We start from the raw sequence: 11,840 nt of genomic DNA on the forward strand, positions 1-11,840 counted from the left end.
GAATTGAAAGGATTCTCACCAGCTCTTGGTGAGAATTAGGCCAACCAAATATATATCTTTTTTTTTTTTGTAAAGGTCAACTTCCCATTGGGAATATTTAATAATATTGTTGGGATTATGTTTTTGTGGTCACTAAGGCCCAGCCTAGTATACCCACCAGCATATCTATAAATTGTCCCAAACACCCTCACCACTGCATCTCCCAGTTTTCCTCATGTTCAAAGCTCTTTTGAGCCTAAAAACCCTTTTTTATGGCCTCTGGTGGAATTCTAGTCAGTACTGCTGACCACATCACCTAAATCTGCCCTTTCCTATGCAGCTGGTAGATGAGCCCTTAGGAATAATAATTCATGGGGTGTCTAGGTGGCGCAGTGAATAAAGCATGGCCCTGGAGTCAGGAGGACCTGAGTTCAAATTCAACCTCAGATACTAAACACTAGCTGTGTAACCTTGGGCAAGTCATTTAACCCCAATTGCCCTGCCCTCCCCCCTCCAAAAAGCAAAAAAAGGGGGGGGGGATAACTCAATCTGGGGGAATTTAGGGCATGATTGAAAGGAAGTGCTTTCTAGTAGTTTGCATTTATTTCTCTGGCATTTTGTTGACACTTTTTGTGATGCTGGGAAGGGTAGGAGGCTAAAGAAAGCTAAGCAAAGGGACAAGATAGGCAAAGGCAAACTTTGGGTGTCCAGGTATATGGATGGTCTCCAGGAGGGTGGCACAGTGATAATTGAAACTCATTGCTGGCTGCCTGGGCAGCTAGAATTCTGTAGTAGAGGCACTGACTTGAGAAGTTAAGCACAGATAAGAACACAGTTGGGAAATTTTTCTTCTGTTGAGCAACACCTTAATTTTACCTTCGCTAAAAAGTTTTTTTTTTTAATTAAAAAGAAAAAGTTTAGCAAAAGCAGTCAACACTTCATGTGACAGAATATGCAGTACTCTTTATCCATAAATTTTCTTTGGAAAACTTTGGAGGTGCCTTTTTTTTTTTTTTTTCTGTTTTTCACTGGAGCCTAGCCTGGTCCATGTATTTAACATTTAATGGAAATATTTAAAATTATGACCTCTCTCCTCCTTTTCAAAAGGATCATGATAGATAGTGTTAGTAAGTTTTCCTTAATGACAGTATTTTCAGGCTTTTGGACCTCTTCTCCAGCTGTCACTTCTTCAAGTGGAGTTTTTTTATTTCAAAAGTTGCCTTGTAGTAACCCCAAATCTTCTGTGACCAAGTAGACAAAAGACTTAGCCTGTTAGAATTGTTCATAAATTTTCACAGTAGGACTTGGATGAGTAAAAAGAATCGGATTTTTGTGCATAGAATTTGGGATATCTCAGAAGTCTTACTTGTGCCAGCCTGGCTCAGTCAAGCTCTGGTGGGGGGTCAAGAGCACTGGATTGGGAGGGGAGGGTCTCCTTATCTCTCCTTATCTCTAAAATGGTTATCTGCTAGGAGTTTTCCATTTCCAACATTTTATGATACCTGTAAAGCTTTTAGATAAGCATTGTAATACATTTTCTTTTTAAAAATTTTTGCTTTTTGGAGGGGAAAGGCAGGGCAGTTGGGGTTAAATGACTTGCCCAAAGTCACACAGCTAGTAAGTGTTTAGTGCCTGAGTGTACTGTGCCACCTAGCCACCCTGTGGTACATATTACAAGGTAAGAAGGCATCTGGGTTAAGCATTCACCTGTCTGTAGCAACTCTGAGAAGGCTGGAGGACTTTATAAAGACAAAAACCAAGTCAGCTTGTGCTACCAGTTTGCATTTTCAGTCCTCGTTCTAATGTATATGATAATTTAAGTAGCATAGAGAAATCATTCTGGAGCCTTATCCACCCACTTAGAATCAGAGGACCAGGGGCAGCCAGGTGGTGCAGTGAGTAAGAACGCCATTGTTGGGAGACCCAGGATTGGTTCCAGCCTCAGATACTTGGCACCCACACGAAATAACTGGCCCTGTAACCTTGAGCAAGTTACTTGACCCCAATTGCTTTAAAAAAAAAAAAAAGAATCAGAGGACCAGGTGTGTGGATCCTGGAGGCTTTTTGGCCAGGATTATGTGACTTCTAATACCCTTCCTTAGCAGATGCATGATGGTTCCCTTAGGGAAAAGGCAACTTTCTGTCCTCTCCCAAAGTTAGATTGGACAAACCAGGGAAGAAACTTTCTAGAGACAAAGAATGGGAGGAAGAACTGCCCATCTCTTGCCATCCTTCAAAGTCCAGGGTCCTTCCTATTTCAGTCCCTCTTCTAACATTCCTTGAACATGCTTCAGGGAGTAAATTATCATGTCCCCTGGGTTCTAGGGAAAGCTTGTGTAGCAAGAGCACATTTAGGACGTGTCTTTCTGATTAGTCCTGAGCCTGCTGTGACTAAATGAGGCACATGTGAAACCCAAGACTGAATAGGGTCACCCTCATCAACTCCTCTTGAGGCAGCCAACTTCTTTTGAAATTCCCTTAGCTTGTCCCTTCATTCCAGGTTTCAAGAACAGGTGGGGCTTAGCTAGTAATGGAAGGCCTCAGGAATCTCTACTCCTTTGGTTTTTTGGGTGCAAAGGAATCACAAACACCGAGACATCATCATAGGACACCATCACATTCCCAGCTGAGCTGTGTTCCCAGGTGCCATCCTCTCTGCCCTGTGTCCTGTGGATCAACAGTTTGGCCAGCTGTGAGAACCTGAGGAAGGGAGGACACTGGTGAATCAGCCTCCTTGACCAAGTATCTTCAGGGGGCTGGGGATGAGACCCTATGCCTTTATCCTAAGGGAGTAACTGATTTCTATAGTGCTTTCCTCAAGACAGTCCAGGTAGAGAAAAGGAGACTTAGTCAAGATTGCCCTGCATACTGCCCCATAGCCAGTTGTGTTGGAGCTGAGATCTGAATGTATCTGCTGTTTTTGTCCATCCTCTTTACTTATCTACATTCTGCAATCATTCCTCACCCTTGGAAGCCTTGAGTTGGTGGACATAATATTGAAGTGTTGTTCCTACAAAAAGTTTCATTTCTCACATGTAGTTTAAAGATTATGGAATACTCATGGCTGAGAGGTAAACTATGCAGTTAATGCAGCTAGTCTCAGAACTAGAGTTTGGATTTAGATCTTTAGATCCCAAGTGCTACCCTCTCTTGTGGTATAGGTGGTCAGACCTGAACAGCCTCGTTTTGGGCCCCCCACCCCCAGTCTTCTCTCTGCTATATTCTGCCTGTCTCACATTAGAATTACCTGTTAGGGTCATGTCTGTTGTCCTGGAGGAAGGTGCATGTTAGTTGGGCTACTTGTTCATTAGACAGGACATCCCAGAGTCCATCAGTGGCCATGATGATCACATCATCCTCCTGGGTCTCCTGCTTTTCTAAATCTATTACAGTGACCTGTTGTCAGAACCAAGAGATCTTAAGTGTCCTTTTCCCATACTACCAGAGCTGTACTTGTAGCCAGGCCCAGCTGGTTCTTCAGGATGGGAAGAGCAGTTAGAATCAGAAAGCTTCAGAATGGCAAGGGATAAGTCAGACCATGGAAACCAACAACGTGCTTTTAAAGAGGAAGAAATGAATGCTCAAGGATGGGGGAAGGAAGAAGTGTCCAAGGTCATACAAGGAATCAAGTCTCCTGCTTCCCTGCCCAGTGTTCTTTTACCTAGGGAGGTGGCATGATAGAATGGAAAGTACCCTACCTCTAAAGTCAAAGGAGTTCAAAGCTTGCTAGCTGTGTGAACTTAGGCAAACTAAACCTCTCCGCCTCAGTTTCAACTGTAAAATGAAGCAGTTTGAATTGTGAATTGGATGGCTTCTAAAACCTTCCAGCCCAAGATCTATGAACCTATGACACACTGAGGCCCTTAGGAAAGGAGTTTAGAGGGCAGAGTAGGTGGGTAGTGTCCAGTGAGACAAATCAGTATTTCACTACTTCAAGGATCTATAATTGTGTTCCTGTACATTGCTATCTATCTGGGTGAAAAAACTGATTGTTGCCACCAACCAGGTGATAAAAGCTCTCAAACTTGATGGGTCTTGGATACTCAAAAGCATCTGGAGCCTGGAAAGGTGGTGTCATAGCTTGGGGTCCCCAAATAAGGTCATGAAAACCCAAGGTTACCCCCACCATTAAGATCAGGGAGGGCTGTAGTTGAGATGTGCAGTTTAAGTTGCAAATACACATTTGCCTCACATCTCAAGAGGCTAGGCCTGGGCTTCAGACCATAATCAGTCCCCTCACCTCAGGGATGGAGAGAAGAAAGGGCTTGATGTTGATATCTGAGTCCAGGACCTTCAGTTGATGATCTCCCAGCCCTCTGGACACAGCTAGAGTACCCAGCAAACGAGCCTGGTAGGGGACAGAGGATATGGGGACACATAAGATGCTTAGGCATCTAGTGACTATCTGGTGTCTTGGTCAGTGGTAATCCTCCCCCACAGGAAGAGAAACTAGCCAGCTAGAGAGACTGGGAAGCAACAGATTTATCCTGTAATACTGCTAAGGCAGGGCCCTGTATTAGGTTCCTTTGGGAGTGAGGGGGAGGGAGGTTGGCCCTGATCTACTGATGGAGACATGGTCCCTGCCCTTGGCAAGTGCCCGTTCCAAGAGAAGAGCCTACCCACGCAGCAGGCCCCTTTTCTTAGCCCACCACCAAGATCATAGATATCTATTAGACATTGAATAAAGGCATCAAACACAGGATTAACCGGAGAAAACTCGGGCAGGAGGGAACGTGAGATCACTGACCTGCTTACCCTGTCCGTGAACCAGTGGATATTTGAGGTCTGATTTTTCCACTTGTTTGTAGCCCCTGAAAAAAAGAAAGGTCATGGCCCCTCCAAGAGAACCTCCATGGTTAGGGCCTTGGTTAGAGTGAGAGCGAGAATAAACAATCTATATACCCACTCACCAGCCATTCATGTTATAGTCTCGAAAGAGAACCTTCTGTCCCAAGTCTTCACTTTTCAGGCGCCGGGGAAATTCCAGTCGAGTGAACTCATTAGCCAGAAGCCTGGGATGAATGAAGGCCTAAAGGGCAAGAGCAAGCTCAAGGTGCAGAATGCTTCTTAGGTTCTCCTCAGGCCTGTCATGTCCGTCTCCCTGAAATACCCCAGCCTTTTGCCTAGTAGATTTGGGAATTCAAATCATACTGACTTCTACAGTCTCTACCAACCTCCACCTCCCAGGGGCTTACCAAGTGCTGAATTCGCTGTCTCTCTGTCTCAGGGGTAAACTCGGAACTCAGAGCTCTCATGCCTTCTCTCTGCACGAGTATGGCTCTGGGAAAAATTCAGAGGGTATCAGTAAGCCCAATGTAAAGCATGGAGTCTGAGCCTTATTCGCCTTCAGCTGGCTCTCTTGGACAGCTTCCTAATGGATCACCAGTCTTCAGGGATAGCACATCCATCTATATGGATGTTTAAAGCTCAGTTCTGCACTGTTGCCTTTGTGATTTTGGACAAATTAGCCTCTCTAGGCTTCAGTTTCTTCATCTGTAAAACTGATGTCTTTTCCAATTCTAAAGCTAGGATTCCTACCCTTATGATCATCATAACTGCAGCCTACCTCTCTAGCCTAATCTTTCACTTCTCTCCTACTCAAACCTCTGTACCCTCACCTCCTCTTTCCTCTTATCCACTGATTACTCTCTGGCTAACCTGAGCCATCCTTGGAATTTTAGGAAGCTACAGCTGGAAGGAATCTCTGAGCTCACTTGACTCAACCCCTTTTCCAAAGAATGAAAAAGGCCCAGAGAGGGCAAGGAATTTGTCTAATGCCACACAGCAAGTTATAAGCCAAGAGCCAGGACTAGAACCCAGACATCTGGACTACTAGGCCCAGGGCTTTTTCACCTATACCTCAATGCCTAAACCACCTATAGAGTGACCTCTGAGAGTGGGAGGTAGAGGGAAAGAATAGAAGATACATCCTTAAGTCTGCCTTTGGGGGTTTCCAGTCTAGTCAACGCAGATAAGACACAGGCATAGCCCTGCCACAGAAAGGAACATGGTAAGTGTATAAAGGACATGTTATTAACAATAATTTATTAATCATAAAGTAATACCATTAATAGTATAGTAATTGTTATTAATATTTAATAGTATTATGATTCAACATTGTACATGAAGTTATCTGTTAATAACACTTTGCTGTAGTACTGTCAGTTTTACAAAGAAAGCAAGCACACACTTTCCTCATGGCAGTAGGGAGTTAAATTGTCAATCATTTTATAGAAATAATTGAGGCTTGAAGACATTGTTATCTGCCCAAACATTTAAGACAGTGATTGTTAGCATGAGAATTTGAACCCAGGTCTTTTGGCACCAAGGGTTCTTTCTACTATTACTTTGCTTTACAAACCCCATCTCAAGTGCTCCCAGGCCACAGTACTGGGCTCTTAAAAAAAAAAAAATCTTTCACATGTTGACCAGGTTCTCTTTTGAACTAGAGCTGTATCTGACATTTGTCCTAACTAGTTTGGGAATGCCGTGTTGTCTCCCCGATTTGTGAATCCTCAAGGTCATTTTAGTCTAACCCTCTTGTTTTATAGAGAAGGGAACTGACCCAGAAAGGGGAGGGACAGACTTCTAAGTCCACCCACCCCTCTTTGAGGCTCTTGTCCAGGGACTCACATCTGAGACCCAGTACAGGCCAGGACCCAGACAGTTCTTGGTGTTCACCTGCTATCCCCGGCATTGGCAACATATAGCTTCCCCTCCAGGTAGAGGATGGCCAGAGCCGTGCAGCCCCCAGACTGGCCAGTGGCTGTCATCTCCTGCCCAATCATTGTGTCCTGTTGACATAAACCCGCCCCCCGCCCCCAGATTACATCAGACAACTGCTCCAGGAGAGGAGACCCAGCAGCCACTAGGAGACCTTATGAGCAGGGTACCCCCCCCCTTTTCCCCAATCTCCCAATCCACTTTCCATTATCCACCTAAGGAGGGCTGCTTTATGACTGATCCACAATCCCTAAGAGCATATAAAGGTACCTCTCCAGCACCAGTGAGTGTGCTTAAGAACAGGGATTCACTCTATCACCTCCCACAGGTCTCCAAGCCCATCCCTACCTTCCACTTTGGATGCCCCAAGCCAAGCTTCCTCCCAGCCCTGGTCCCAGACTCACACATTCCTGGAAAGCTTTCTCTATGGCTCCAATCACCAGATCTTGTGTCTGGATTCCTTTCTCCTCCACAAATATGGGATCGTTGGGGCAGATGCAGCAGCCACTAAGGTGCATAGGGGGCTGGGGGGCCAGGATACCCTCCACTACATCCTCCAGCTTTCCCCTCAAGCAGCTATGCAAGATATTGGAGGCAATGACTGCAGCAGCAGGACCCCCGTGTCCATCAAACAGCGCCCAGTAACAGCCAGTAATATACTGTGCCAGGAAGGTAGATGTTAAGTTATGGTAGTCATCTGCCCAAAGCCTAGGTCCTTCCCCAACGTATGAGGAATAGGCCTGCCCAGTCCCAGATCCCAGCCTGGGCCCTCACCTCCTCCTGGCACAGGATCATCCACTCCTGGTCTTCATCATCTCCTAATTCCCTATGCTTGATGGACAACTGACCGCATGCTGCTTGGTCTTCGTTGAACTCGGACTTCTCTGCATTAATAACCCTGTAGCCACAGAATTATGGTTCACACTTCACTCCAAGAAATGTCCTGCAGAGAGGCTATAGACCCAGATCAGGGTGGGGTAACTGGAGTTGGGGTCCCCCTCCACATCCTGACTACCCAAGCTCTTCTCTGGACAAAGGGTTCCATCAGCCGGACCAATCAATCAATCAATCAATTTTCTTCTCAGCCAAAAAAAAGAAAAATAAGCCACCAAGAATATAATGGTATCATGAGTGTTATTAATCCCAGTTGCTACAGCACTTTAAAACTTACAAAAGCACCTTTCTCACAATACCCTGTGAAGTAGGTAATGGCGATCTCATTTATTCCCATTTTCTAGATAAAGAAACCAGTTCAGGGGTGGCTAGGTGGCACAGTGAATAGAGCAGAGACCCTGGAGTCAGGAGGACCTGAGTTCACAACACACAAAACTAGCCATGTGACATTGGGCAAGTCACCCCCAATTGCCCCTCCAAAAAGAAAAAAAAAAAGAAGCCAGTTCAGAGGGGTGAATCCCCCCTTGACTACCTTGGTGTTAATGTTCATGCTTCCCTCTCCCTCACATGATGTATGGATGATATAATACCCAAGTTACCAGGTCAAGTCAAGTTCACCTCAATATCTCCTCCCATCAATCCTCTTTCCTCTCAATAATCTTACCCTTCACTACCCTAGTACAGACCCTTATTACCCTCTCCTAAACCTAGATTATTGTAATTTATAAGTCTTCCTATCTACTCTTTCCCCCCTCCAATTCATTTTTCATTCCCAATGCTAGAAAAATTATTTCCCCTATAGGCTTGGTTATGTTACTCCTCTGCCCCAGAATCTTCAGACCTTTACTCCACCAATCCCATTACTGAGCACATATCCCAAGGAGGTCAAAGTCAGAAACAAAGGCCCAATATATTCCTGAATTTTTAGAGCGATACACTTGGTGGCAGAAAAAAACAAAACAAAACCATAGGAACAAAATGAGTGCATATTGATTAAAGTGACTGAAAATGGTATGTGAATGTTGTTCAATGGTGTCTGACTTTTCATGATCCCATTTGGAGTTTTCTTAGCAAAGATACTTGAGTGATTTGCCATTTCCTTTTCCAAATCATTTTACATAAGAGGAAACGGAGGCAAACAGGATTAAGTGACTTGCCCAGGGTTACACAGCTAGTGTCTGAAGCCAGATTTGGACTCAGGTCTTCCTGACTCCAGACCTAGTGTTCTATCCACTGTGCCACCTAGCTGAATAGTAAGAAATTACAAATATAAGGATTTCAGTGAAACTTGGGAAGATGTACAAGAACGGATAAAGTGAAATCAAATAGAATGAGAGAATGTTACACAGAATGACTATAAAATGTAAACCAAAAAAACCCAAATCCACTAAAAAAAGAGGTCGAGTTCTGAGTACTGGAAGGTCCCAGATGCCAGATAATAAAACATATTCCCTAACCTTCACCGTAGCAGGGAGGCAAGGGCCTCCTAGGACAGAGCCTGCATACAGGTCAGGTTCACAGGATGGTTTTTGTTTTTTTTTTTAATCAAAAGGGAGGTTCAATTTGAAGGTGTGGGGGGTGGGGGTTAAATGCTTAGAATAAAATATGTTCTTAATAATGTTTCTGTGGCTCCCTACTACCCCATCTGGCATTCAAGGTCCTCAATGGATGTTCTTTATCTCCTAACAGCCTCCTCTACCTAATTTAGGCTTTCACCAAATTGGAAAAATCTCAGCTCCAAACATGTCCAGGGCTTTCTTGCATTCTTGGTTTAGTGGCTGAAGCTCTCCAGGAATGCCTTCCTTCCAAACTTCACATTTCTATACATTCTTTAAAACCCAACACAAAGGCCACTTCCAAGAAGGCTTCTCCTTTCTAGAAAAGATCTTTTTCCATTTTGTATGTAATTCTCTGATCTAATATTGTTTTATGATTATATATGTTGACATCTTGGCCAACTACTAAACTGTAAGCGACACAAGGGCAAGATCTTATTTGTCCAGGCTCTGTATGCTGGGGATAGCCATCAAAAAATGTTTGTTGATTTAGTTTCTGCTTACTACCTGTGTGACCTCTGGCAAGTTACTTAACCTCTCTGGCTCTCAGGGTCCTGCTCATCTCTAGACTGTTCCTGAGATCCCTTCCAGCTCAAAATTCTCAAAATCCTGTCAAGTGACTTGTCCAAGGTTGGTCAGTTCTGAAGCTCACCCTCTCCTGATTTCAGGTCCACACACTAACACTTAACACAGTCAACAATACAGATTCAAGGCTATTCTCCCTGTCTACCTAGCCTGTGAACTCACTGAAAGAGGAACTGTTACGCTTGGGAGAGTTCAGAGTTCCACTTACACCCACACCTTCCCCCGCAAAACACAATCAAATCGACACCTGAGAGCTAGCTAGGCTGAGCCCCTTTGCCATCCTCCACACGCAAGCACTTCTTCCTCTTGTGCAGTCTTTTTTCCTCTTTCTCCTGTCCGCCCTTTCAGCCCCAGTCCCAGCTATCTGGGTGGTCTGTTGTCCCTAATTCCCGACCCTAACTTAGAGAGGGGGTAAATGAAGTCCACAAAGGGGCAGGGTAAGTAGAGTGGACCCAGAGGTACATTTCCCTCTGATTCTTTCCCAAGACTTGCTCATTCCCCAAAGTAGCGGGGTCAGAGTCTTCACCTCCCTGGTATTTCCTATTCCCTAGACTTCCACACAAGACCCTGTGCCCCAAATCAGTCCCTTACCCCTTTCTCTACACTCATCCTTCAGGTCCGAGCTGCAGAAGGAAGCAAGTTCCAGAAAAGGATGTAATGAGGAGGAAGGAGAGAGGGAAGGGGCTCGGAGGCAGGGGATTTCGAGTTGGGAGAGAAGAGAACTGGGGTGGGAGAGAGCCCAGAGCTGGGGAGAGGCTGGAGGGGGCGGGCAGTCGTTCACTCACTCGGCGTAGCCCGCGTTCCAAGGCAGAGACCGGTCCGGGGCTGGACAGTACACCGGCCTGGGACGGATCTGAGGATCTGGGTAAGGGTCAGGCCGGGGAGCCGCGCCGACACCTCGCAGGAACTTGGGCCGCCTGTAGGGGAGCGGACTGGCCGGCTCGGCTCTGCCACAGGCTTGCGGCCCCCGGCTCCCGACAGCGTCCCCAAGGCCGGTTCCCCATCCCGTCTCCTTTGATTGGTTGCGGCCCCAGGAGGGGACCCGGTGCTGGAAGCGGCGTCGGAACCACTGTGTGGACATGGGCGCGGAGGCACGGGGCAGCCCGCGCGGGGTCCTCATCCACGGCCTCGTCGGGGCTCTGACAGACGGCGTCCCGAGTGGGTGACTCCTGCCCGGCCCGCGGCCCTCAGGGATCTCGGACACTCTTCTCGAAGAGAAGTTGCGAAGCAGCTCCCTCCTCCCGATTAGACCCGGGCACTCGGACCTCGGAGTCCGGAGTCTGGGGTTCGGGGCGCAGGAAAGGGCGGGGCGAGGCGGGGAGGAGGGACCAAAGTGGGGCTGACTGGACAGGGGTAGGAGGAACCCACACTGGAGCTTGGTCTGTTTCCTGGAGGGCGGGTCGGTCTAGCTGCGAGACCCGAAACCTGGTATATTGTACTGAAAGCAACCCTACGGTCCGGAGCCACAGGCCGTGGGCTCGAATCCACGTAGCTGGGCTGCTTACGAGCTGCATAATCTTGTAAAAATCACTAGCGGTTCATCTGTCAAATAAGTCTGAAGTTCTCAAAGTGTAGCCTGGGGGCTGCCTGTTTTCATAATACGAAGACGTTTTCATTTCTAATACATTAAGTGTGGGTAGATAGAACACACATAAACTAAAGCTCTTGGGGTGGGGGGATCCTCACTAATTTTTAAGAGTGTAACGGGGTCTTGACTCATACCTAGAAGTTTGAGATCCGCTGGCCTAGAAAGGTTACTAGACTAGTAAATCAGGGGAAGGCTGGAGAGAGATTATTTGCCCAGCATTTCTCAGTCTTCAGGAAAAGAGAGCTAGGTTGAGGCCGTAGATAGAGTGCTGGCGGTGAAGTTAGGGAAACCCTGAGTTCGAACACTAGCTCAGACACTTTACGTCTGGGAGAGCCTCTATAACATCGAGGTAAGAATAGCACCTGCCTTCCCAGAGTTGGGGGGAGGATCTAAAGCGTATCTTTATGGAAAGCACTCTGCCAAACTGAAATCACAACGTGGGCTTGTCCGGTGGAGAATGAATCAGGCTTGTTCTCTTCGACGCTGGGTACCTTCTCGTCCCATCCCACTTTTCA

At 46.4% G+C, this 11,840-nt stretch overlaps 1 protein-coding gene across 1 annotated transcript; it reads right to left on the reverse strand.

The window, feature by feature from the left end:
- Positions 1–560: 560 nt before the first annotated feature.
- On the reverse strand, positions 561–11,072 carry PPM1M (protein phosphatase, Mg2+/Mn2+ dependent 1M). Its single transcript, XM_069095565.1, has 10 exons — positions 10,523–11,072; positions 7,477–7,600; positions 7,107–7,361; positions 6,661–6,773; positions 5,175–5,259; positions 4,890–5,008; positions 4,727–4,790; positions 4,220–4,327; positions 3,227–3,375; positions 561–2,679 (listed from the first exon to the last, which is right to left on the reverse strand). The coding sequence occupies exons 1-10, from the start codon at positions 10,855–10,857 to the stop codon at positions 2,520–2,522; spliced, it is 1,512 nt and encodes a 503-aa protein (XP_068951666.1). The 5' UTR covers positions 10,858–11,072; the 3' UTR covers positions 561–2,519.
- Between the last annotated feature and the right edge of the window lie 768 nt (positions 11,073–11,840).

This window comes from Petaurus breviceps, unplaced genomic scaffold (genome assembly GCF_028583685.1).
Source record: "Petaurus breviceps papuanus isolate PSGF00001 unplaced genomic scaffold, PetGlider_PUasm1.0 227, whole genome shotgun sequence".
NCBI classification, from domain to species: Eukaryota; Metazoa; Chordata; class Mammalia; order Diprotodontia; family Petauridae; genus Petaurus; species Petaurus breviceps.

Excerpts from the sequence above, each read along its gene's own strand:
- PPM1M (XM_069095565.1), bottom strand. The coding sequence starts at position 10,857 with ATGAGGACCCCGCGCGGGCTGCCCCGTGCCTCCGCGCCCATGTCCACA. Across the intron at positions 7,362-7,476 it reads TGATCCTGTGCCAGGAGGAG|TATATTACTGGCTGTTACTG; the intron begins GTGAGGGCCCAG and ends TTCCTGGCACAG. Across the intron at positions 2,680-3,226 it reads AACAGACATGACCCTAACAG|GTTCTCACAGCTGGCCAAAC; the intron begins GTAATTCTAATG and ends TCCCTTCCTCAG.